Raw genomic sequence first — 25,419 nt, forward strand, 5'->3', positions numbered from 1 at the left:
TACGAAAGAAGGTAATACCGAGGATTCATGCCAACAATATCTAGAGACTTCGGCGGTTGTGTCCGAGAACCAACGTGAGACCAGAGAGACGGGAGGTGGCAGCAAGGAAGGTAAAGTCGGAAGCCGGTTCGGATGGAAGATGATCCGTCTAGAATTCCGATGTAAACAAAAGCACGACAACACGAAGGTCGAGTCTACGAGGGGAGAAGCATGTAATACAGAGCACACGCTACGACACCAAAAGAAGCACGTGCTATGGCGTAAAAAGAAGCACGCGATACGGCGCAAAAAGAAGCACGCGCTACGGTGCAAAAAGAAGCATGCGCTACGGGGTAATACGACACATGCACTACGATGGAATGCGAAGCATGCGCTACGGCGTAATACGACGCATGCACAACAACGAGAAATGAAACATGCATTAAAGCCGCACAAGGACCTAACAACGAGCGCGTATTTGGAGGTCGACATCGACGCGTGGGTAGAACCTACGGAAGACAAGCGCAGAGCGGAGAGAGACAGCACGCCGAGATGCTCAAGAGGACCACAAGGGACCATGACAACCACTCATGGCAATGTAAAGAGTGAACGAAGAATATGGTGGATCGGATGGCGACAATGGTTCAGGTGGAAAGAATGGATGTGCTCAAAATGGAGAGACAAAGCTGACATAGCGAGAGAAACAGAGGGTACAAAAAGTAACGAAGAATTACGAGGGCCGGTAACCGGAGACCAGACAGAGCCGGCAACCGAACTGAACCGGAAACCGGGCGGAGCCGGCAACCAAAAAACCGGTGACCAAACGGGGCCGACAACCAAACACGACCGGTGACGAAACCAACCGGGCGGAGAACGGACGGATGAGACTAACAATCACCGACAACTTCGGCACATACCGGAGGATGTGCGGGTTCGGAGGGGGCGAGTGTCGTAGTGTATTTCGTACACTACGTGAAAAAGTAAAAATAATATAACCGATTTAATTACATATAAATAAATAAAATAATATATCAAGATATTTACCACGTGCATAGGGCAGGATTCGAACCCTGTACCTCCACGTAGCCAAACCTCAACTTTACCATTATGCTACCTTATCTTTAGTGTTCTATAAATAGATTTAATAACTATAACTGCTTTATTTGCACCTACCTTTATTAAAAGGTAAATCGTGCATTTTTAGAGTGCATGAATATTTTATAGAAAAACACAAGCAACTAAAAAGTGACTCATGCACATCTAGCGTGCATGAGCACTATATTTAGCAAATAAAAGCAAGGATTAGAAAAGCATCACATGCACATTTAGTGTGCATGAACATATTAGAAAAAAAGCATGTAGCTATGCTCAGTCTCTCCCATCACTACATAAGGATGGGGAGCACAATGTAATAGGCGTGTGAAATATTTGGAAATTGGATATATTTCCAAAAACACCAACCGATTAATATAATCGTGGGATTCACGAAAATAATATAATCTATACTTGTGGGATTCACAAGTTTCTTATATCTTTCTTTCAATCTAAATACATATTCTTATCTAAATATTGATTAATCGAATACAATACACTCGTGGGATTCACGAAATTTCTATCTCTCTTTCTAATAATCTATTCATTACTAGCCTCATCTCATATTCTTCTTTCTCCTAGTCCAAAACCTCGGCGGTTCCCACCCGACTCATGCAACGATCCGAAGCCGAAAGGCACGACACCGTTTTGTACTACGGGCCGGAAACCTATTTAAAGGCCCGGACCCCATTGTAATAGCAGCGGATAATTAATAGAGCATATGGTGTTTATACTTCTGTGTTGATTTCCGTTCTGTAATTACGGTATATCTTACGCGTGTAAGTAACCAAAGCATTCTAATCGTGTAACTTACGTAAGTCGGTGTAATCGTTGAATCTTAATCCTATGCCGTAATCACCCTTTGGTGAAGTGTCTCCGTGACACCTTGTGTTAGGCCTTGTTCGGCTAGCGAATAACACAGTTTTGGCGACCACGATTCCTGCTTTCTCGCAGCGAACGACGGCTTAATGGATGACGAGACCAACGCACGACCTGGTTACAGACCGAGCTCGACGCCTCGCCGAACGGCAAAGACGGCGTGAGACTTTCCAGCAAGCAGCGCACGAAATTCGCTCGGATCGTTCGTTCTCCAACGAGATCCGGAGAGTCGCGGAGGAATCTCTTCGGTTACAGCAAACTCGCGACCAGGACGACAGAAGCAGTCTAAGCAGTCTCCGGGAAACCGAACGCCTTCTCGAGGCGCTGGCAAGCGGAGAAAACGAGGCAGAAGCCTTTTCAGCCTACGAATCGGATTCCGACGGGGGATACAGCGTGCACACGAACTACCGGAGCAGCAACGATACCCCCGGCGGCCCGGAGGACGACGGGTCGGATACCGTGCCGACTCCAGAACCGGAACCGCTCAACCAGGGCTATCCGGAACCGCAAATGGAAGCCGTCAACCCACCAACACATGAAGTGGAAGAAGCAAAGCCACCGACACCAACGAAAGAGCCGGCAAAGGTACCGGAAGAAGAGCCGGTGAAGGAACCAGAAAAAGAACCGGAAAAGGAACCGGAAAAAGCACCGGCAAAAGAACCGGAAGTGGAACCGGAGAGAAACCCGGAAAGATATCAACAAACGCCACTAAACCGCGGCCTAATACTGGACGACGACATGCCGTTCCAATACTCAAAGTATCGCGATGACCCGGACGCGGAAGCGCATGTTCATGCCTTCGAGCAGACATGGGAAGCAAATCACACGTCCCAGCGAATGACACCGGAGGAAGAAGAACGCTCGAAGATAGCGGAATTCGGGGTCACGTTGGAAGGACCAGCGACACGATGGCGACGGACGCAGGAACCGGCGACCATCACAACCTTTGCAGAATTAAAAGCAAAATTCTTGCATTTTTTCCACAAGGAGGTCGACCAGACGACAATGGTGGGCCTGTTTTATACGATCCGGCAGGAGGCAGGGGAAAGCATTCCCCAATTCGTCATCCGTTTCCAACGAATGCATAGCCAGCTTGCCCGTGCACCCCCGGAGGAGGAATTACGGACGATACTTTTAAACGCACTCCGGGAACCGTTACGCACGGTGTGTACGGTAATCGACTTTCGAGGAAGCACCATTGACCAGGTCATTGACCGGGTCAGAGAAATGGAAAAGTCAAGCTCATGGCTTACGCTGGGAACACTGCAACGGGCGTTACCCACCGAGGAAGATCTCCGGTTCCGGCAGGCAATTCAATGCACAATCTGCTTGAATGCCGGACACTCGGCAGTGGAGTGCACCATGCGAACCCAGTGCGTGATTTGTCAATCCAAGAGTCATACAACGGACCGGTGCGAGTATAACCTGTTAAACCGACAAGCACCACCCATCCGACGGATCGAGCCAAGAAGCAGCCGAGACGAAGATGACGATCGTTGGCAAAGAATGAACCGGTACCGACCGGCACAGGATGCCCGGTACGGAGATAGACAAGAGAATGATGGCCGGTACGGGAATCGGCATGATAACTACGACCGGTATGAGCGATCGGACCGTTATCGGGAGTCCAACAGACGACACGAGCAATACGACAGAGACCATTCCCCTGGTTACCGGAAGCACCAGGAGGACTACGGCCGATTTTACGATCCACCACGACCGGACTACCGCAATAAAAATAAGAATAATAAGAAACGTAATTTCAAGAAAGGTGGTCACCCTAGGGACCCGGAACATGGAACCCCAAGGAGCCAACCGGCACAGAATGCACCACTCACTACGGGACCGACTCCGGCTACCAGCAATGCTGAATCCAGCAATACCCGTAAAGAGTACTGCTACTACTGCAGGCAGGAAGGCCACTACAGTAACCAGTGCCCGGTAAAGAGCTACGAGAAACGACCAGCAGTTAATATGGTGGTTCCGGAAGTGACGGATGTACAGCAAGTAACCACACGGTCGAAAGGCATGGCCAAAGAGTGGGAAACACAAGAGGCCATACGAAAACAGGCGACGGAATGGGTGAAGGAAGCCAATGGAAGGAACGTCGCGGACGTGGAACGACAAAAGGCGAATACCATAGGGAGTGCCGGCGGTAGCCACGCAGAAAACGAGACATGGCAAGCACTGCAAGAATGTCAGATCATGTTGCCATTAGGAAGACTCTTGCAGCTCGTGCCGCGATTTACGGAAGGACTAAAAACAGTCATGACAGACGGTATAGCCCCACCGGCACCAGTCTTCTTCTCGAATCCGGAGGAGGGACCGACGGTGGTGGACACTAGTAGTCCGGTGATTACAGCTATTGTCAAAGGGCACGAACTTCCCGGCACAGTAATCGATGGAGGATCCGGGGTGAACGTAATAAGCCTCCGCACGTGCGATGCCTTGGGTATACATGAATGGGAGCCATGTCCGTTCTGGCTACGGATGGCGGATACGAGCTCTGTACGGCCGACGGGCTTAATACGGAAATTGGAAGTCACCATAGGAGGTCACACATTTCACATCTCGGCTGTAGTGCTGCAGCTACAGGCGCAAGGCGCGTACCCACTGTTGCTGGGCAGACCATGGTTGAAAACAACACACATCAAGCAAAATTGGCGGAAAAATATGATTACCTTCCGGCGCGGAAAAGCCAAGGTCCGGGTACCGACACAACCACGGACGAGCAACGGTAAGGAATGCACACCGATGTATGCGGAATGCGTGAACATGCTTGAAGGGTTGGCAGACGACGAAGAAGCCCAGTACTTGGAGGAACACCCGAAGATCGTACCACTCTTCAAGATTGACGTGGCTGAAGCCGTAGCGCCATACTTGCCGCAGCGGGACGAAACCGAAGCCGAACCAGACAAAGATGCGATTCGGGAATTACGGCAAGCACAGGAAGCGTTGGAACGGGAAATGGCCGTTTCCCAACGGGTAAAAGCATCCCAGCTCGACGAAGTGAACCTAGGAAGCAAGGACGAATCAAAGCCGGTACACATCGCCAAAGAAATGAAGCCGGAAGATAAAGCGGCGATGATCAAACTTCTCACGGAGTTTCGCGACGTATTCGCCTGGTCATACGAAGACATGCGAGGGCTGGACCCTCAATTATATCAGCATCAGATCCACTTAGGCAAGGACGCGAAACCAGTGGCGCAAAGACGTTACCGAATGAACCCCAACTACGCCGCCAAAGTGAAGGAGGAAATCGACAAACTCCTAAGAGTGGGCTTCATCCGGCCGGTAAAGAAAGCGACGTGGCTGAGCCCCATCGTCGTCGTCCCCAAGAAGAACGGTAAAATCCGCGTGTGTAGATTACAGGAAACTAAATGCAGCCACAATTACGGATGCATTCCCTCTTCCGTTCACGGATGGAGTACTGGATGCCGTCGCCGGCCATGAAGTTTATAGCTTTCTAGACGGGTTCAGCGGATACAATCAAATCTGGATGCACCCTGACGACCAGGAGAAGACAACGTTCGTCACCGAATGGGGGGTGTTTGTGGCCGAAGTAATGATGTTCGGCCTAAAAACGGCACCAGCAACTTTCCAGCGAATCATCATGGAGATCTTCGGCGAATACATTCCTGCCTTCATGCAGGTTTTCCTGGATGATTTTGCAGTCTATAGCCGGGGAAAAGACCATTTGCAGCACCTACGGTTATGCCTTGAAAAGTGTAGGTTATACCGGCTAAGCTTAAACCCAGCAAAATGTATCTTTGGAGTTTCAAGTGGAATCTTACTGGGACACATTGTGAGTAAGGAGGGCATTGCGGTCGACCCGGACAAAGTAAACGCGATACTAGGGGCACCGGCGCCGAAAACGGCCAAAGCACTAAGCCGATTCTTAGGACAGATCCGGTGGCACAGCCGGATGCTCCGTCACTTGGCTGACTTGGCTACACCATTACACACCGCGGTACATCGGACACCGTTCCAATGGACGGATACGGAGGATAAGGCATACAATGCCCTGAAGGTACTTTTGTCGCAAGCACCTGTCGTGCAGCCTCCGGATTGGAGCAAGGAATTTCATGTGTTCGTTGACGCTTCCGACATCGCTATCGGCAGCGCCTTAATGCAACTTACGGAGCCTAAATGGTACCGGCCGGTATATTACGCCAGTCGGAAGCTGTCCCAAGCGGAGAAGAACTATTCGACGACAGAACGGGAGGCCCTGGGCATGATCTACAGTGTCACAAAGTTTCGTCATTACCTATTGGGAAGGAAGTTCTCCTTTCATGTGGATCACTCGGCGCTCCTGTACTTAGTGTCCAAGGCGTCCCTGACCGGTAAGTTGGCCCGTTGGACCTTGCTGTTGCAGGAGTTCGAATTCGAGATCTTTCACCGGCCCGGTATCCAGCATGCCGTAGCAGACTACCTGAGCCGGTTAGAGTCCGAAGAATCAGGCGACGGAGTAGCGGATGAATTCCCGGACGCAGAGTTATTCTGTATCACCCCGGAAACGGCAGCGGACGACACGGTGGTATCAGAAGATAGGTGGCTGACAAACATGCACCAGTTCCTAAGCACGGGCCTGCCACCGGAGGAAATGAACCGGGACGAGAGGAAACGACTGGCGGTGCAGAGTCGCAATTTCTGTCTATTACGGGACACTCTCTACCACAAAGGAGCAGATGGAATATGGAGACGGGCAGTCCGTAGTGACGAGAAACAAGTAATCTTACGGGAAGCACACTGTGGGGTTGCCGGAGGACACTATGCCGGGGAAGCGACGGCAAGGAAAGTATGGCAGAGCGGCTTGTGGTGGCCCACGACGTTAAAAGACGCCGTCAAGTATGCTAAGGAATGTGACCTATGCCAGCGAATGGGCCAGCCTACGGAGCAAGCACGGATGCCACACCAACCGGTACTTCCACTAGAGCCATTCCAGAAGTGGGGGTTGGATTTTGTCGGACCGTTCAAGCCACCGGCAATGAGAACGGGTAATCGTTATGTCATCGTGGCAACGGATTATTGCACTAAATGGGTGGAAGCTAAGGCCCTGAGAGACAACACCGCGTCATCCACAACAAAATTCCTGTACGAAAACATTTGGTGCCGATATGGATGTCCGATTGAATTAATCAGCGACCAAGGAGGGCACTTCCTCGGCCAGGTAGTGGAAAGCTTAACAACGTTCTATGCCGTGGTCCATAAACGAAGCACACCGTACTACCCACAGGCGAACGGGTTAGTAGAGTCCACCAACAAAACGCTGCAGAACATTCTCCGCAAAATCGTCAACGAAAACCGGACGGACTGGGATACAAAGCTCCATAGCGCGCTATGGGCGTACCGAACGGCATACAAAACAAGTATCCGGACAACGCCGTTCCGGTTAGCGTTCGGCTTAGAGGCGGTCATGCCGGTGGAATTTCAGGTACCAAGCTTACGGATCCAACTACGGGAACGGCTGAATGAAAAGGAGTCGGAAGAAAGGCGGCTAGCAGCACTATGCGAACTGGAGGAGCAACGGCTGGCCAGCATCCTACACATGGAACTGGAGCAACGACGACGGAAAGCGTTCGTTGACCGTCACCGGAAAGGTAATGAAAAGATGTTCGAAATCGGAAAGCCGGTGCTAGTATTCCAAACAAGGATGGGCAAGATGTCGGGTAAACTCCTTGTTTGGAATACAACGGGTCCTATCAGATTGGGACACTTGCCGGTGAAGTACTAGGCAAGTGGGTGAACGGATTTAGACTAAAGCCCTATAAAGGACCAATGCCAAATAACCCGTTTATGCAGCCCACCGGCACTATACCAGGAACCTGTCCGGGAACGGTACGGATGGAAGAAAAAGACGACGGGGAACCCGTAGCAGAGGCGAAGGAAGACACGGCAACCCGTAAGGAAAACGGTAAGGGTCCGAGGGGACCTACAGATGTGTAAGGTCACACACCGTCATTAAAAAAAAAAAAAAAAAAAAAAAAAAAAAAAAAAAGATCATTAAAAATCGAGGTATGAACGGACGTGAAAGCAAGGAGCGAAAAGGTACGTAGTGGGCATTTAAGAGCCGCCACATTGCTTAATACTAATTTGGTACACGACGTGTGCATGCTCGAAAAAGGCGCCAAGACGCACAGAGAAAAAGAAGAACGCATGGAGACCTTCTTTTTTCGCGAGCCAAGAAGCACAGAAGCACCAAGGCAGTGGAAGCTTAGCAAACGCGAACCTGCACTCAGAGAAACCCCACGTTCGGAACGCTCTCTGTCTCGCTCCCTCTCTCGCTCTCACTCTCATCACCACTCTACCTCGCCATCTTTCCTCGACCTCGAAGCAGACATGGAACCACAAACGCTGTCGGAAGCGGCCAGGAAATGGTTCAGGCAACACGGACTGGACGGGTTCTTGACCATCATGGAGGCACCACCGCACAAAGAAGCCGACCAGGTCATCAAGGAGCTCGACAAAGAAGTCATCACCGAGGAAGCGATCCGTGCGCTAACAGGCCTTCCGGAGGGAGGTATTTTTCAGATTGATAATCCAACCTCGGAGCAACTCACCCGATATTTCGGTGAGTACTCTGTAGCCGGCAAAGGCTATCGAACGCAGGGCGGCGAAGATCCGTTGTTCAGGGAGATAGCTCGAGTACTCCATGAGTACGGCCACGTGTACCCCCGACCCCCTGTCATGCCAAAAAATCGGGCAGGGATGATCATAGCCACCTATGAAGGGATCCAGGTGGACTGGCCGGTGTTGATTGCAGACGGTTTGTGCGCGGCAATCGACATGGTACGAGGAAAGGACGGCAAGGAGGGCCGGAAGCTGTGGCATGCCGTAGCTCAGTGGATAACATTGCTCGTGCCGCCGGTCGAGACCGTTCAGCCAAAGAAGCGGCCAAGATTATCGGAAGGAAGCACCTCGAAACCCGCGTCCAAACGACAGCAGCTGCTGGCGTCAAAGGCGACGAAAGGGAAGAAACGGCTCCCAGTACCGGAGGAGGTGTCACCGGTGGGACCCGTTAAGATAACCATACGGCGACCGGGACAGAAGGAACCAGAACCCTTGACGGCACGGAAACATGCCGTTACCCAGGAAGAGGAAACAGAGGAGCCAGAAGAGCACCTCCAACGACGGTCAAGAAGTAGGACCGCCGGGACAGCGGGGGAGCGTTCGGACCCGCAGAAGGAAGAAACGCCCCCAACTCAACCTGAGCAAACCGCAAGGGAGGAACCGGAACCGGTGCGTGTGGAACCGGCCTTGTCGACTTCTATACCAGAAGTCATTCCAACGGCTCCGGAGACGGCGAGAACCAGAACTCAACAGCCGGCGAGCCCAGCCAGCACACACGGCGGCCAAGGAGTAGAACCAGAACGGCAGATACAGGCACTCAGGCCAGACAATTCCACAATGAACAAGCCGACCCGACCAGTACAGCAGCAAGGCACCAGTAGCATGTGGCTACGGTGGGTAGGTGAGCAGATCGCCGGAGCGGTCGAGTACATAGAGGCGGAGGAGAGAGCGCACAACGAACGGTTGCTCGTCACAACCGTAGATCTAGAGACGGCCCGGTCCAGAATCCGGAGCCTTGAACAAGACTTGGACAGGGTCACAAGGGAAATGGCTCAATTAGCTTTGACAACACAAGTCCAAGCACCGGTGACTCCGGGCAATGTACAGAATATAGCGACAGATCAACCTGTACATAGCAATCAGACCCCGGCAACGGAAACCGTTCCGGAGAGAAATGCGGCACAAGCCCAAGAGCTTGCAGACTTAAAGGATGAGCTAGCTGCCCAAGAAGCGTTGAGGAGCCGCGAAAGAGAATTGAAGACGGCAGCAGAGGCGGAACTCAAAAAGACTGCTGAGAATCTACGCTGGGCCGAGGAGAGCTTACGAAAAGGCCACCAAGCGTACGACCGGCTCAAGGAGGAAAAGGAGAAAATGCTGCAAGAGAAGGACAGGCTCCGGAGAAACGCCGAAACAGAAATAGAGCGCCTGAAAGAAGAACTCCGGCAGCTAAAGGACCGGGAGGACCGGAACCATCGCCAGATCAACGGCAAGCTCAAACAAAAAACGGAGGAATTTGAGCAATTGCACCGGGAGTATAAACGGTTGCAAACGGAGCACAAGGAACGGACGGATGAGCTCCGGCAAGCAGTTGATCGGACCGCAACGGCATACGCTAATGAACAAGCGGAAAACAGAAGACGATTGGAAGAGGCGGAGAAGGTTCGGACAGAGCTCCTCAGGCAACAGCAGGCGGAAAAAGAAAGAGCGGCGGAGGTACTGCAGAGGCTGTAGACAACATATCAAGGGCAGCTGACGCGCTACAGAGAGCAGGCGGAGGATACGGCGAATCTCATCAAGCAGTTGAAGGAGGAACGACAAGTTGTGGAAAGTAGAGCGCAAATGGGAGCAAGTCGTATCCAGGATATCATGCGGGCCTGGTTGAACCAGACCAAGAGCTTGATTGACAACGGGTCCGTCAAATGGTGGACCAAGTGGGCCACGAACGCGGCGGAACTCCAAATGCTCCGGGCCGACGTAGAGAACCGGCGGAAGGAGGGAGATGATTGCTATATGCTGACTTCCGAAGACTTCACCGGCATAAGAGATGAGCTGGCCGAAGACTTTCAAGCCTTGGCGGAGGACCAACTAGGGCAAGTCCGGCAACTTGTAGCTCAGCTGGACGACGACAGGCTGGAGGCGCAGATCCAGTTTGAAAGCTACGAGAGGTCCCGGATCCGGGAACAGAAATCACAAGAACCGGTTACGGTAAACCTCAGTGATGAGGAACCGTTACTGGAAGGAGACTGGACCGGTAGCAGTCAAACGGAGATGCCGGAGTCAGAGAAACAAACGGAGCAGCCGCAGTCCCAACCGCAACCACAGCAGCAGCAGCAAGCACAGCCGCAACAACCACAACCGGAAGAACAATTGGAAAATCTGGAACAAAGTAATTTGGACAATTTGGGTGAACAATGAAGGGGCCGAGAAGGGTTCGACGTACAAGGTACTGTCCCACGGGCGTGCCATGTGTTACCGGCCGGCAAGGAGTCCAAAATACGGAGTGAAGGAATTAATTAAGTATGGTTGTAAATAAGCATAGTGTGGACGGACGGACTGGAAACGGTATGCCGTTCCAGATCCGGACGGATCCCGAATGGGTGCGATAGGCACCGTTTTGTACTACGGGCCGGAAACCTATTTAAAGGCCCGGACCCCATTCTAATAGCAGCGGATAATTAATAGAGCATATGGTGTTTATACTTCTGTGTTGATTTCCGTTCTGTAATTACTGTATATCTTACACGTGTAAGTAACCAAAGCATTCTAATCGTGTAACTTACGTAAGTCGGTGTAATCGTTGAATCTTAATCCTATGCCGTAATCACCCTTTGGTGAAGTGTCTCCGTGACACCTTGTGTTAGGCCTTGTCCGGCTAGTGAATAACAGATCGCGGGGAGTTGGATGCCGAAGAGGCCGAGGAGCTGTTCGACCGGCTAGGAGTCAAGCTCTCGCTTACCACTGCGTACAATCCGGAGGCGAATGGGAAGGTGGAGCGCGGACACGGACCGATTGTCAAGGCGTTAGTTCGGGCATGCGGAGGTCAAGTCGGGAACTGGCCGCGGCTGTTGCCTTACGCGTTGTGGGCGGACCGAACTACGCACAGTTCGGTAACCGGATTTATGCCCGCAGAGCTCATGTTTGGGCAGAAGCCGATCATGCCAATGGAACGTACGATCTCCTCATGGGCAACCGTGGACTGGAGAGACGAGATGAGCCGGGAGGAACTGTTGATGGCGCGCATACGGCAGCTCGAGCGAAGACCAGAGGACGTAGAGCGAGCTACTGAAAAGCTTCGAGTGGCAAGGACGAGGAACAAAGCCCGGTTCGACCGAAGAAGATCGAGGAAGGCGACTGGGTGCTAGTCTACGACAGCAGCCTCGACAACCAGCACCAAGCAACACGGAAGTTCGCAAGAAGGTGGTTCGGGCCTTACGTGGTACAAAGCACCAACGACAACGGGACGTACCATCTAGCGGAGCTTGACGGCACGAGAATGGCGATACCAGTAGCTGGGAAGCGGATCAAAGCGTTCAAGAAGCGTCACGACAACGAGCCGGATCCGGATAACCTGGACCGGGACGACGAACGATCCGAAACCGAAGAAGAACCGATGGGTGGGGAATAAAGGCTGGACCGGTTTTCTCCGTCCCAACTCAATTTGGCGCATGCCGGTGGATGCGCGGTTAGGTGGGGGCGGATGTCGTGAAGAAAACCGTCCACAAGCGGAATCGGTGCACCGGAGCGTAGGAACCGGCTCTTCATACACGTGCGCCTTATGTTGTACATAGAAGATCCTCGGTAGGTAGGAAGTTAATAGGAAACGGCTCCTTCCTTGCCTATAAAAGGAGGGAGACAAGGAGGGGGGGGGGGATCGCGAAGTAAGGGAGGACGAAGTGCTGTCGGATTGTGGGCCGAAGGCTTCTCTCTTCCAAACTCCATAGCTTCTTTCTGTGCAGGTTTCGGGAGGCTCGCGCTGCTCTGAGGAATGCCCGAGTGCTTCCGACAGCACCTCCAACCTACTTCTTCCTTTCTGTATGTTTACGAACAGGCATCGGCATCTGTTCGCCGGCCTGTTCGGTTGTAACCAACTTCGTGCTTGTTGTTTGTCTTGTTTATATTTATTTCTACATACATTCGTGTCTCTCTGTGTCGTTGTTGCACTCGCGTTTCTGTGTCGAAGGGCCGTGTCCCTGTGAATCTACGCTCGCACCTTGTGGGTCTCTTCCCCTCCCCTTTTCTCTCTTGCTCTTCGGTACAGGACCCCCGAGGTCCCGCCTCATTCCACGCATCCGCAAAGGATACCTCGACAACGTGTTCATCCCCAGGGAGAAAAGGACCAAGTTGGCACCCCATGCGATGAAATGCATATTTCTCGATTATGGAACCGATAGGGACTTCAGCTACCAGTTATGGAACCCTGAGAACCGGAAACTAATCTGGAGCAGTGACGTAGTCTTCAATGAAGACTCTATCTTCTCTTAGCGGAACCAACAAAAAATAGTTGGTAAAAAGGTATCCTTCGAAGCCGATAGAAGGACCATCCCACCAAGCCAAATCGGAGATTCGACATACAATCGAACTCGAACAAGCTGACAATATACCTGCTGACTCCGAATTGGTAGGAGGTTCACTCATCGAACTCGAAGACAAAGCCATCAAAGACAAAGTTGATTCGACAAGAGTCGAACAAGACAAAGTCAACAGGATGCAAGCTGGAAATAGAACCGAGTTGACAAAGTCCATAGGGGAGAACAACGTGACACCACCAAAATCCCAACTTGGGGGTCGGTCATCTAACAAGACTCCCGATACAACTGGTTCAACAAATGCCTATCGACCAATAAAGCCGATCGAAGGATCTGAACCAGTCATTTCGGCACTAAGGAGATGTGGACGAGTTCGAAGGCCAATGGAATTCTATCAATTGGGCCTCGACTATGTCAATTACACCGATGCAGGTGAATCAAGCACATATGAAGACTTTTATATGTCTCAACCAATAGGCTTCACGGCGATGGTGGAGGAAAGGCACCTTGTATGCCGCTTAAAGAAAAGTCTCTATGGCGTGAAACAAGCGTCGAGGATGTGGTACTAGAAGTTTGACTCCTACATTAGGCAGCTTGGATACTGTCGATCAAACTCCGACCCATGTATGTACATTTGGCAACTGGTCGACGAGTCTAGGATTTATCTGATCCTATATGTCGTCGACATGCTAATTGTAGGTAGCAATCAAGCAGAGATTGGAAAGCTAAAGCAAAGCCTTCATGACAAGTTTGCGATGAAGGAACTCGAACAAGTCTGTCACATACTGGGCATGAGGATAGAGAAAAATCGGACGACCAAGACTCTCCAACTCTCCTAGTCCGACTATATCCGGAAGGTGTTGAAGTGCTTCAACATGGAGAATGCGAAGCCAACACCAACACCGCTTCCGACATTCATCAGACTATTAGACAAAGACTCTCGTTCAACGGACAAGGAGAGAGAGCTTAATGGAAAGATGCCCTACGCATCGGTCGTAGGAAGTATCATGTACACAATGGTGGCGACCTGACCCGACCTAGCCTATGTCGTAGGGGTGGTCAGCCAGTACATATCAAATCCGGGACAGAAGCATTGGGAGTCCGTCAAGCACATCTTCATGTACCTGAGAGGGACCGAAGATACACAACTGACTTTCGGTTTGACAATCTCAACCGAAACCGAAGGCTACACTGACTCCAACTATGCTGGAAATATGGACAATCGGAAGTCAACATCTGGCTATATCTTCACCTATGGTGATGGTGCTATATCATGGAGCTCGAAACTTCAAGATTGCACAACCCTGTCAACCACGGAGGCCGAATGCATAGCAACATCGGAGGCAGTGAAGGAAGCGATCTAGCTGCAACGATTGTCTGTCGATTTTTCAGCTACAAGCCAAATCAACCAACTAACGGTGACCATCTATTGCGACTCACAGAGCACAATACACCTCATCAACAATTGTGTCTATCATGCAAAGACGAAGCATATTGAGGTGCAATATCATCACATCCGGGAGCTCATAACTAAGAAGAAGCTCGAAATTCGGAAGATCAACACTGAGGTGAACATCGTCGATTGCCTGACAAAGCCACTCCCAGATCAACGCTTCGGAGCGCTAAGGAAAAAGATGGGACTGCAAGAAGCGACCGAGCAAAAGAAGGTCGAACGAGGAGCAGGAGGTAAGTCGAACCGATTGACTCAGATAAGTCAATCTGACAGACTAGCCGAACCAGGCTAGACATTGAACATATCTTTGTAGACTCGGCCACATGCCGACTGACTTGTAAATATCTTGTAATCTAGGTTTATGGGGGAGATAACCCCAAACACATGTGCATGTAGAAAAGAGTAGTCCTTTTATGGGTGAGTTTGTTGGCATAAAAGGCCGACTCCTTCCACTTTGTATCTGAGTGTGAACTCGTCCAAAGAGTTAGGGCTTATTATATAAGAGATAACCTAACATTGTAAAGAGAGACCTTTGGATCATTCTTGTATAGTGTCTCTAAGAGAGAGAGAGAGAACGTAATAACAAAGCTTCCATTAAAGCTAAAACTGCATATATCTTCTGTTTATTCTCTTGCCTTCCTTCTGTGTTGTTTGCTGAGCACATACGACTGATCCTCACACATACGTTTCCACAGATATTTGATATTCAGGTTGAACCTGATATCAGTCGGTCGGCTAGATGATGAAGGCTACACCAGAAGTATCCTGAACGGAATCATGAAGTTCAACAAAGGGAGCGTGATCGTGGCTCGAGCCCGACATATCAACACGTTGTACCTGATGCATGTCGGGAAGAAGTGAACGTGGTATTTGACACTATCGGTGAGCTTTGGCACAAAAGGTTGTGCCACATGAGCCAAAAGGGAATGCGGAGACTTGCCGAAGATAACCTCATTCCAGAGGTGAAAGACGTGCAGCTTGAGAAGTGCATCGATTGCTTGGCCGGCAAGAAAAACTGAAGCTCTTTCCGGACAAGACCATCGATGAGACGGAATGCATCGCTGGAACTTGTGCATATTGATGTATGCCAAGTGGACACGAAGTCATATGTTGGATCGCAGTACTTCGTGACGTTCATAGATGACCACAGCCGGAAGTTGTGGGTCTCACCGCTGAAGATGAAGGATGAGGTATTGACCGTCTTCAAGCAATTCCACGTGAGAGTGGAAAGAGAAACCAGCCAAATGATGAAGGCAATTTGAGCAGACAACAGAGGCAAATACTGAGGGTAGTTCAAGGAGTATTGTTGGTCAAAGGGAATCCGGCTCGAATTCATAGTGCTGAAGACACCGGAGCTGAATGGATTGGCCGAAAGGATGAACCGGTCCGTAATGGAGAGAGTCAAGAGTATGCTTGCACATGCCAAGCTGTCCAAGATGTTTTGGGCTAAGGCATATGTAATAAATAGATCACCCTCTGCACCCTTGGACGGGGACACACCGCAGAGAGTAAGGACCGGTAAAGACATATTCTACCGGCATCTGAAGGTGTTCAACTGTCTCGCCTACGTACGCGTAGCAAAGGATAAGAGAGAAAAATTGGATCCAAAGTCCCGACCATGCATATTCCTTGGATACGGCAATGATGAGTTTGGCTATCGAGTGTGGGACTTGGTCAACAAGAAGGTTTTCCGGAGTTGGGACATAGTCTTCATGGAACACAAAACCATTGTCGATTGGAAGTCAGAGAAGAAGATGACGGGCTCCGAATCGACCGACCGAAATCGGTTGGAAGATGTAAGGACACATCCAGTCAGAAGCCAAATGTCAACCGAAGACTATGATGACCTGCCTGGATTCGGACAAAGAACCGAATCGACCGAAGAAGAAGATTTGGACACCGGAATTGGATAAGACCCCGAATTGGATTCGGATGAAGAAAAAACGGAGGGACCGGTGGTCGAGAACTAGGGAAGAAGATATCCTCTCAGGGAGAGAAGATCCCCCCAGAGATTTCTGGATGCAAAGCATGTGTTGCTGACTGACGAGGGGGACTGGAAAGCTTCAAAGAAGCAAAGAAAGACATCCACATCCACAAGTGGTTAAGTGCCATGCAAGATGAGATGGATTCCCTGCATGAGAACCACACATACGAATTGATGGAACTGCCGAAAGAAAATAGAGCTCTCCGGAACAAGTGGGTGTACAAGGTGAAACTGGGAGACGCCGGAAATCCACCGAGGTACAAAGGCCGCATCGTGGTGAAGGGGTTTCAACAGAAGAAAGGAGTGGATTTGAATGAGATTTTTTCCCCGATAATGAAGATGATATCCATCCGGACTGTGTTGAGCAACTATACGTCAAGACATTGTTCCTACATGGTGTCCTCGATGAAGAGATCTACATGCAACAACTAGAAGGATTCGTCCAGAAAGGGAAGGAGCACCTGGTGTGCGAGTTGAAGAAGAGCTTATACGGACTGAAGCAAGCTCCCCGACAATGGTACCAAAAGTTCGACTCCTTCATGACCGACCAAGGGTACCACAAGATGCACGCCGACCATTGCGTGTTCATGAAGAAATTTGACGAAGGCGACTTCCTGATACTCCTACTGTATGTGGACGACATGCTGATCATCGGACTGGACCAGAATAAAAATCGGGAATCTGAAGAAGGCCTTGAACCGCACCTTCTCAATGAAAGATTTGGGTCCGGCGAGACAAATATTGGGAAAGCACATTGTCCGAGACCGGACGAAGAAGCTATTGTGGTTGTCACAGGAGAAGTACGTGACAAAGGTGCTCAAATGATTCAGCATGACGAATGCAAAGCCGGTCCGATCGACACTTCTGGCTAACTGCAAGCTGTCCAGGAAACAAAGCCTAAAGATCAAGATGGAAAAGTCAGAGATGATGAAGGTACCATATGCCTCTGCCATCGAAAGCCTGATGTAGGGAATGGTGTGTACCTGGCCAAACATCGTATGCAATTGGAGTTGTAAGCCGGTTTATGAGCAATCCGCCGAAAGGACCATTGGGCAGCAGTCAAGTGGATACTCCAGTACCGAAAGGCACCTCGAGCTTGTGCCTCCGATTCGGCTCAAGTAAACCCCAACTAGAAGGCTTTATGGATTGAGACATGTCGGTTGATGTAGATACCAGCCAGTCTACATCCGGATACGTCATGACATATGTAAGGGGAGTTGTATCGTGGTAGTCGAGGTTGCAGAAGTCCGTTGCACTATCAACAACGGAAGCGGAGTACATGGCAGCCGGAAAAGAGGTAATCTAGATGAAGGACTTCATCGGAGAGCTAGGGATCCAATAGGAGGAATTTCGGCTCTATTGCGACAGTCAAAGTGTCATCCACCTCGCGAAGAATGCGGCCTATCATTCTCGGACCAAGCACATCCAGAGGAGATATCCCTGGCTCTGGAAGTGTGAATAATACAATGGAGCAATTATGCTCATGATGTTAGCTTAAAGCTATAAAGAACAATAATTGTATATTGGACATGTTGGTTAACCCATAACTCTCGATTATAACACAAGAGGTCACAAGTTCGGATCTTGACATGACCCTTGTCATGTCCGTAACATTATCCCCTGCGGCCAAATAATAGAGTTTTCGGTGTAGAAGCATGGAGTCCAAGATTTCTTCAACTTCATACTCATTACCAGACTCTAACTCGATGGGCGGTCGTCGAGCGGGTTGTCTCCCGGGAAGTACATAAGGATGGTAAACCTCCAAGAGAGATACATGAAAAACATCATGGAATCTGTGATAGTGGGGAGGAAGGTCGAGCCGATAGGCCACAAGATTGATACACTCAGAGATGCAGAAGGGGCCCAATTTTGTGTAATCTAGCTTGGCACATGGTCGTAATATTGCGCCGTAGTAGCCAAACCATGTCACCTACATGAAAGTTGGGCGCCGGAGCCCATAGATGGTTGGCGGTTGCCTTTTGTTGGTCTTGCGCATTAACGAGCTTGACAAAAGTTAGATCTTGGTGGATTTCTTTTAGACGACGTGCCCGCTCTTCAATCGAGGGGTTCACCAAACTTGAGGGAAGGGATATGCTAAAGCGAGGTTGGAAACCAAAGTTGGCAAAGAATGGGGAGGTGCCAATGGATGAATTAAGGGTGTTATTATAAGCGAATTCAGCCAACGGGAGGAACGTAGTCCAATCGTCTTGCTGGTAACTCAACACACATCGCAGATATTGCGCTAGTACCTGATTTACGCGTTTCGTTTGCCTGTCTGTTTGTGGATGGAAAGTTGTTGATAACTTGGTGGTGGTACCGAGAATATGGAAGAGAGGATTCCAAAAATGGGAAATAAATGGGGCACCACGATCGGAGATGATGTCATCAAGCAACCCATGGAGGTGCACAACATTTGCCAAGCTTAGATCCGTTGTCTCTAAGCTTGAGATGGATTTGGAACATGGTATAAAATGCGACATTTTGGTAAATCGGTCCACAACTACCAAGATGGAGTCATGTCCCTCAGAGAATGGCAAGTTAGTGATGAAGTCCATAGAGATGGATGACCACGGCCGATCCAGTAATGGGAGAGGTCAATCATGGCCATGGAAAGGGTTGTTGAATATTCCTTCAATATTGCAATAAATATCAATTTCCCAACAATTTCTTCCAAACAATGAAAATATCATTTATGGACAACGACTTGGCAAGTAGATATGTGTATTATGCATGTAGCAATGGGCACGGTTCGGTTTCAAGGCAAAGAAACCGAACCGTTTATTTAAAACAAAAACCAAACCAAACCGTTTATGAACTCTCAATATTTAAACCGAACCATTTAATAAAAAAATAAAATCGAACGAGTTATGTCAAACTAATTAAACATCTAAATAAACAAAATACATTAAATTAAATTAGCATTTAAGTTAAATTTATTAAATCAATAAAAAAAACTTTAATTGAACCATTAAATTAAATAAACATTTAAGATAAATTAATTAAATCAATAAAAAACCAATAATTAAACCATTAAATCAATAAACTATTAAGGTAAAAAAACAATTAACCAAAAACTTATAAACCTTTAAACCAAACCTATAAACCCGAGTTTTAAAACCGAACCGAAACTATTTGTCAAAAATCCAAACCAAACCATTAAATATTTTTGGAACCAATAAACCGTTAAACTATGGCTTAATGGTTCGGTTTGGTTTGAGCCGAAACCGTGCCCATTGTTATATGCATGGCATGGAACCTTGAAACTTCTATTTAGTTTTAATCACATAGAATAGTAATTGTGAAGAGATGACTAGATGTTCCTGAACTTTAATAGACATGTAAAGATAACATACAAGATGCAACGCATTTGGATGTAATAAACAATAATATTATCATTAATTTGGGCCACATAATGGAGTTACCAATTGACCTCTTACAATGGGGTATCTTATACCTAAGGTTAAGTTGTTAGTAATTGACTCTTCCATTCATCACATGATTCCAAGAAGCTCTAATATCAACAATCAGACCTTGATTTATGCTCATAGCTCATAGATATAAAAAAACTATGTGAAAGCATCATAAAGGGGAACTACAAACAACATTCTCGAGGTATAAAAGGAAGTACATTGTCAAAGGTTTTACATACGATGTAAAATATCGTACAATTTTGGGTACTTGTGATTATGGTTGAACCTTGGTGTCAATCACATAATCAATGTGACCATATCAATTAAAAAATGACAATTGCTTGTCATAAAAAACGAGACTATTATGCCGAATGTTGTTATGAATATCATACATCCAGAATAAACCTAATTGGGCTACCTTTTTCTCATCCAAAATATGTTCACTTTCACTCCACCTAATCTAGAAGTATTGAATGTGGTATTCTTAATGTTGGAATAGCTATGATAGGTTGTGTACGAGATGCCACTGCTCCAAATTTCTCAGACATATCCACTGCATTGGAGCCACTTGAAAGTGTCCAATCAAAGGTATGCACAAGGTTGGAGAGGGTGAGTTCAATAATAAGAAGAGCGAGGGGCTTTCCTGGGCAAGCTCGTCTCCCCATCCCGAATGAGAGGATATGAGATTTATAATCAAATTTTGTTTCATTGAAGTTCATATCACAAAATCTTTCAGGAATGAACTTATGAGGTTGAGTCCATACTTGGGGATCATTTGCAATCGCCCATGCATTCACAAAAACTCTAGTGCCTTGGGGTATGTCATATCCACCCAATTTGCATGCTTTAGTTGATATGCGTGGAAGTAGTAAAGGTGCGGGCATGTGCCTACGAAATGTCTCTTTTATCACTGCTTTGAAGTATGGTAAGTTTGGCAAGTCTGCAGTCGTTACTAATCTTCCTTCACCTACCACATGATTTATCTCTTGTTTTAGCTTTGTTAGAATATGTTTATTGGACAATAACTCTGCAATTGCCCAATCAAGGGTCACTGATGAAGTGTCGATCCCTGCCGCAAGAAGTTCCTACAAAATGTCATCACATATTTGAAACTTTTTATTCTCTCTCTCTCTCTCTCTCTCTCTCTCTCTCTCTCTTGTTGGTTAGGTGGTTTACATAGTAGCATCAAAGTCATAAATCTCAAGAAACCAAAGTTCCACCTTTGCCATGGGTTAGGCCTCTATCACATTTTGGGACTTCTTAGTAGTGAACCTATGAACAAGTTTCACCTTTCCAACATTGGAACCAATGTTTTGGTGAGCTAAAATATCCTTTTTTCCTAATTTTCTTGGCCAAATAGGACGCCAAGTCAAAAGAGGTCATTCACTCACTCTCTCTATCTCTATCTCAAGATACTAATATGGGTTTCATGAACAAGGCCCTAGTGTAGAACATGACCCCCAAAGGTGCACTTCCTAGATATACATACACTTTGTTTGGATGAACTAACATGAAATCTAACTAAGTGTGATGGAAAGGTAAAGTCTAGACAAGACACTATGGTAACTATAAAGAGTGACCAACTCTTGGCAAAGGTCAATGAATGAGACACTACCAACAATTACATTGTTATATCATCGTGGACTTCCTCAACAACATATGTATATGTAGAGAGAGAGAGCCTCACCATGAGAACAGCCTTCACTTTGTCTCTGCTAAAATCCTTGGTGGCCAGGAGCTCGGTCACAAACGCGTTGGGGGGCAAGGGGTCATTGCTAGATTCGATATGTTGTATCGCGGCTTCTAGAAGGTTCTCGAACGAAGAATGCCAAGTGTCCATGGCGCGCTTGATCGGGTAGTCAAGGAAGCCGAGGAGAGGGATGAAGTCCCCAATGACGCCAGATTGGAAGAGTATGACGAATTGGCGGAGGATGTGGCGGAAGTTCGTGGGGCCACTAGTGGCCGAGGAATTCGGGTGAGGCGAGCAGAGTAAGGAATTGGCGAGGGGTTGGCCGAAGAGTATGCGCGATATAATGTTCTCGAGGAGGGATCGAATCGTGGACGAGAGGTCGAGGGGAGCGCCCGCTCGGGTCTGGCTGATTCGGTTGAGCATATGCCGGACCTCATCTCCGATGATGGGCTGCCACATCGAGTGGATGCGGTGTGCGGAGAAGAGGCGGAGCGTGTAGAGCGTCTTGGTGCGGTGCCATCCCGCGGTGCACGGGCTGTTGAAGACCGCGAGCTCCTGCCGGCCATAGAAGAGGCGCCGGAGGCTCTCCAGGGGCGGCCGGCATGCCAACAACTTGTCATTGGTGTGGAGTACCTCGTGTGCGAGCGAGGCGTCGGAGATGACCACGGCCGGGATGCATCCTAGCTGGAGGTGCATGATTGGTCCGTACCGTGCGGCCAAGCGAGCCAGTGTCCGGTAGGGCGTGGGGCCTCGGAGGTGGAGGAGGTTGCCTAGGATAGGCAACCCAAGTGGCCCAGGAGGCCTGGGTTCAACAACACCTCCTTCCACCTTGGTGGTGCCCTTCACAAACCATAAGATCACTAGTATTAAGGTAGCTAGTATCATGATCATGCTCATATATTGATCCTCCATTGCGACTGTCAATATGTATTGTAAGTGTATTGTATTGTAATTTGTATTGTATGTCTCTTAGGCCCTTTTGTTCTTGTATAGTGTTTTCCAAAAGCCAAGCATATATAGCTCATAATTTTATAATAAATTCCACCCCCCTCCCCAACACAACACACACACACACACACACACACACACACACATTCAATGTTGGGTCCCCATCACTTCTTGATTTTGAATCATTGTGACGTTTAATTGCCTATCATCATCGTATCTTTTGAGAAATAGACAAAACATTGGATGTGCATCATGTATCACAATACGGATGTCCTTACCTTACCAATTTCTAAGGCCAATAACAATATGGAACTCCTTATCAATTTCTAAGGCCAAGAACGTACCGAAAACAGCTTGGTCATTTAAGTCTTGAGAATTATTTCGCAATCTAAATCTCATAGTCCTCTTTTTGTGGCTCGTAAAGTACGAAACATTAAAGATAGTGGGTTGTAACCCACATAGCGGTTGGTTGCCTTGAAGAATAGATAGCCTCATTTGGAAAGTGGACATATACATCATATTGACATTTGCAAGGAGGCATCATATGTATTTATGTTCTCAAGCATAACTTCGACAATACAATACAATGTAAAACATAATGTCGAAGCATTGCACCAATACATCATATAAGATAATTGGATCTAACAAAATTTGTGTATAGCAATTCGTGGAGTTTCCTTGTTAAAATGGTAAAACTTAAAATACATAACTATGATGTTGTAGTGATAAAGGTTGTCCTCAAGGAATCTACGTTCAAATTCTAAAGTAGGCACGTTAACAATTTTCAACTATACTATGTGCACTAAGGCAATGTTAACAAAGATATCTACGACTTTACATTCCCAAAAATATTGCTTTATTAACCACTTTCCACAACCTAAGAATTGAAAACGGTATTTTTGCATTTGAGACAATGATAACGAAAACCATTTCAAGCTAAATATAATGATCCATATTTAGGTATAAAGGCTTTAAAAGTGAAAAAATGGCGAAAATTATTGTCCATAAGAATATATTGTCTTTTGAGAGATTAAAATGGTGGAGGCATAGAACATGTATATTGTTGTTTTTCAGTACAAAGATGTAAGTTGAAGGAGATGACACAATGCTCAAACCAAGTAATATATTACTATTTTAGAGATATGAAATTTATGAGAATGGAGCTCATGTGACAGGATGTTTAAAATTCCCAATCTAATTGAGATTCACATGAACATACAATAGTCTAATGTTTGTAAGAACCAAACAAGAGCTTCCAAATACCAGTCTTGCCATTTTGAGCGTTTATCGTATTCTCCATTGTGCAAGTCACCATCTCTCACTCTCCCACTTCTAGCATATACATATATTTCTGCCATGTTCAAATGCCACCAATTTTGCTTTCATTTCATTGTGTTAAGGACTTTTCTTGTTTAATATTTGAATTGTTTCCTTCTCCGACTTGTTCTACTGCCCATGTTCGAGAAACAAAAAGTGCCCTTCTTCATGACCTAGAGGTTGCGTTTTAGGTTTGTTGGTTTTAGTTATGCGAAAGGGAGATTATGGGATGAATATCTATAAGCACATGTGAAGTAAATGGGTAAAATAAATTGTTGTATTGACCAATGACAACTAAGAACATTCTATGTTTTTTGTTTACTGGTTATTTACTTATTGACAACCAAGGAAATTTGATTAGTTTAGTTAATTGGTTATCCTTATATCAAACAGAGAAGTCATAAACAAAATGCATGTAAAAAGATTTGTGAAGCTATTAAAAGAAAATTTGGATGATTCAATCAATTAAGAAGAAAGTGTTCTCCTCCACATTGTTGTTTTAGGTTTTGTTGGTTGTCCTTATATGAAAGGGAGATGTTGGAAAGAAATTACATGTGAAAAGAAACTATAATATGCAAGTGACAATTTAAGGTTAAAGATTTATTATGTAGTCGAAAAGGATACAACAAATATTTCCGTCGTTTGCACAAGAGACACCACCTCCTTTCGGCTTCTTTGCCCTATTGTACATGACATATTGCTCCAATTGTATTCCATCCTCTAACAAGATATAACCTCCATTATGTTGTTCTTATACAGTGTTTAACCTACATGAATTATAGCATTCTTTCGGCCCACTGTCCTTATCCTTCTAATATGCTAGATTACAAAGGAATATCAATAATAGTCTCTTGAGAAAAGATATTTCTCGAAGTTGGTGCTTGTGGGTGGAGGAAATTATTTGACCACGCTTTGTGACAATGAAGGATATTACTCATAAAAAACTAAAATACTATGGTTGTTGTAACCCATATGCATAGTAATCTCATGGGGAGCTCATACAAATCTTTATTAATATCTCAACTTTGTGAACTTTTTACGATGAGCTACCAAACGATGCGAGTCATATTCAAGGGATAAAAAATTTCAAAACTCATAAGAGGTATATACCATCTACCTTTGGATTGTTAAAGGGCCATACACATACGTGTGTTTGTGTGTGTTTGTTAACACAAAACAATATTTATTTGTGAAAGTGATGAGATAGTCATTTCCATCTATACTTAATTTCAATGTTAATGCACACCTAAATATTTCCTAAGCCTTCCCACACATACAAATGTGTGCTTTGTGGTTAAATTTTTATAAAGCTAAAAAGACAATTGGGAAAAACTTAAATTTCAGATATGTTACATTGTCTACGTGTGTAGCCCTTACAGGCCAAATATAAATTTTTTAATGTACATATAATACCTTGCAAGTGTATGTGTTGTTTTAAGTCAAACTAACTTCTTCTTCAAACCGTAAGGTATGTATTTGCAAGGTACACGTGTTCATATTAGTGGTGAGGTTCAAAGTAGTTGTAAATTGTGATCTTCACCATCCATAAAGTGGCAAAATAAGTTTTCTAG

General features: G+C 47.0%; 1 protein-coding gene across 1 annotated transcript; it reads right to left on the bottom strand.

Annotated features, from left to right (window-relative positions):
* Nucleotides 1-20,095: 20,095 nt before the first annotated feature.
* LOC147865413 (cytochrome P450 71AU50-like) lies at nucleotides 20,096-22,585 on the bottom strand. The gene is made up of 2 exons (XM_087318212.1): nucleotides 21,581-22,585; nucleotides 20,096-20,978 (listed from the first exon to the last, which is right to left on the bottom strand). The coding sequence occupies exons 1-2, from the start codon at nucleotides 22,493-22,495 to the stop codon at nucleotides 20,349-20,351; spliced, it is 1,545 nt and encodes a 514-aa protein (XP_087174338.1). The 5' UTR covers nucleotides 22,496-22,585; the 3' UTR covers nucleotides 20,096-20,348.
* Nucleotides 22,586-25,419: the final 2,834 nt, after the last annotated feature.

Source organism: Azolla caroliniana, unplaced genomic scaffold (assembly GCF_043228905.1).
Source record: "Azolla caroliniana isolate FFs.n. ecotype wild unplaced genomic scaffold, voAzoCaro1.0.p SCAF_4, whole genome shotgun sequence".
In the NCBI taxonomy this organism is placed as follows: Eukaryota; Viridiplantae; Streptophyta; class Polypodiopsida; order Salviniales; family Salviniaceae; genus Azolla; species Azolla caroliniana.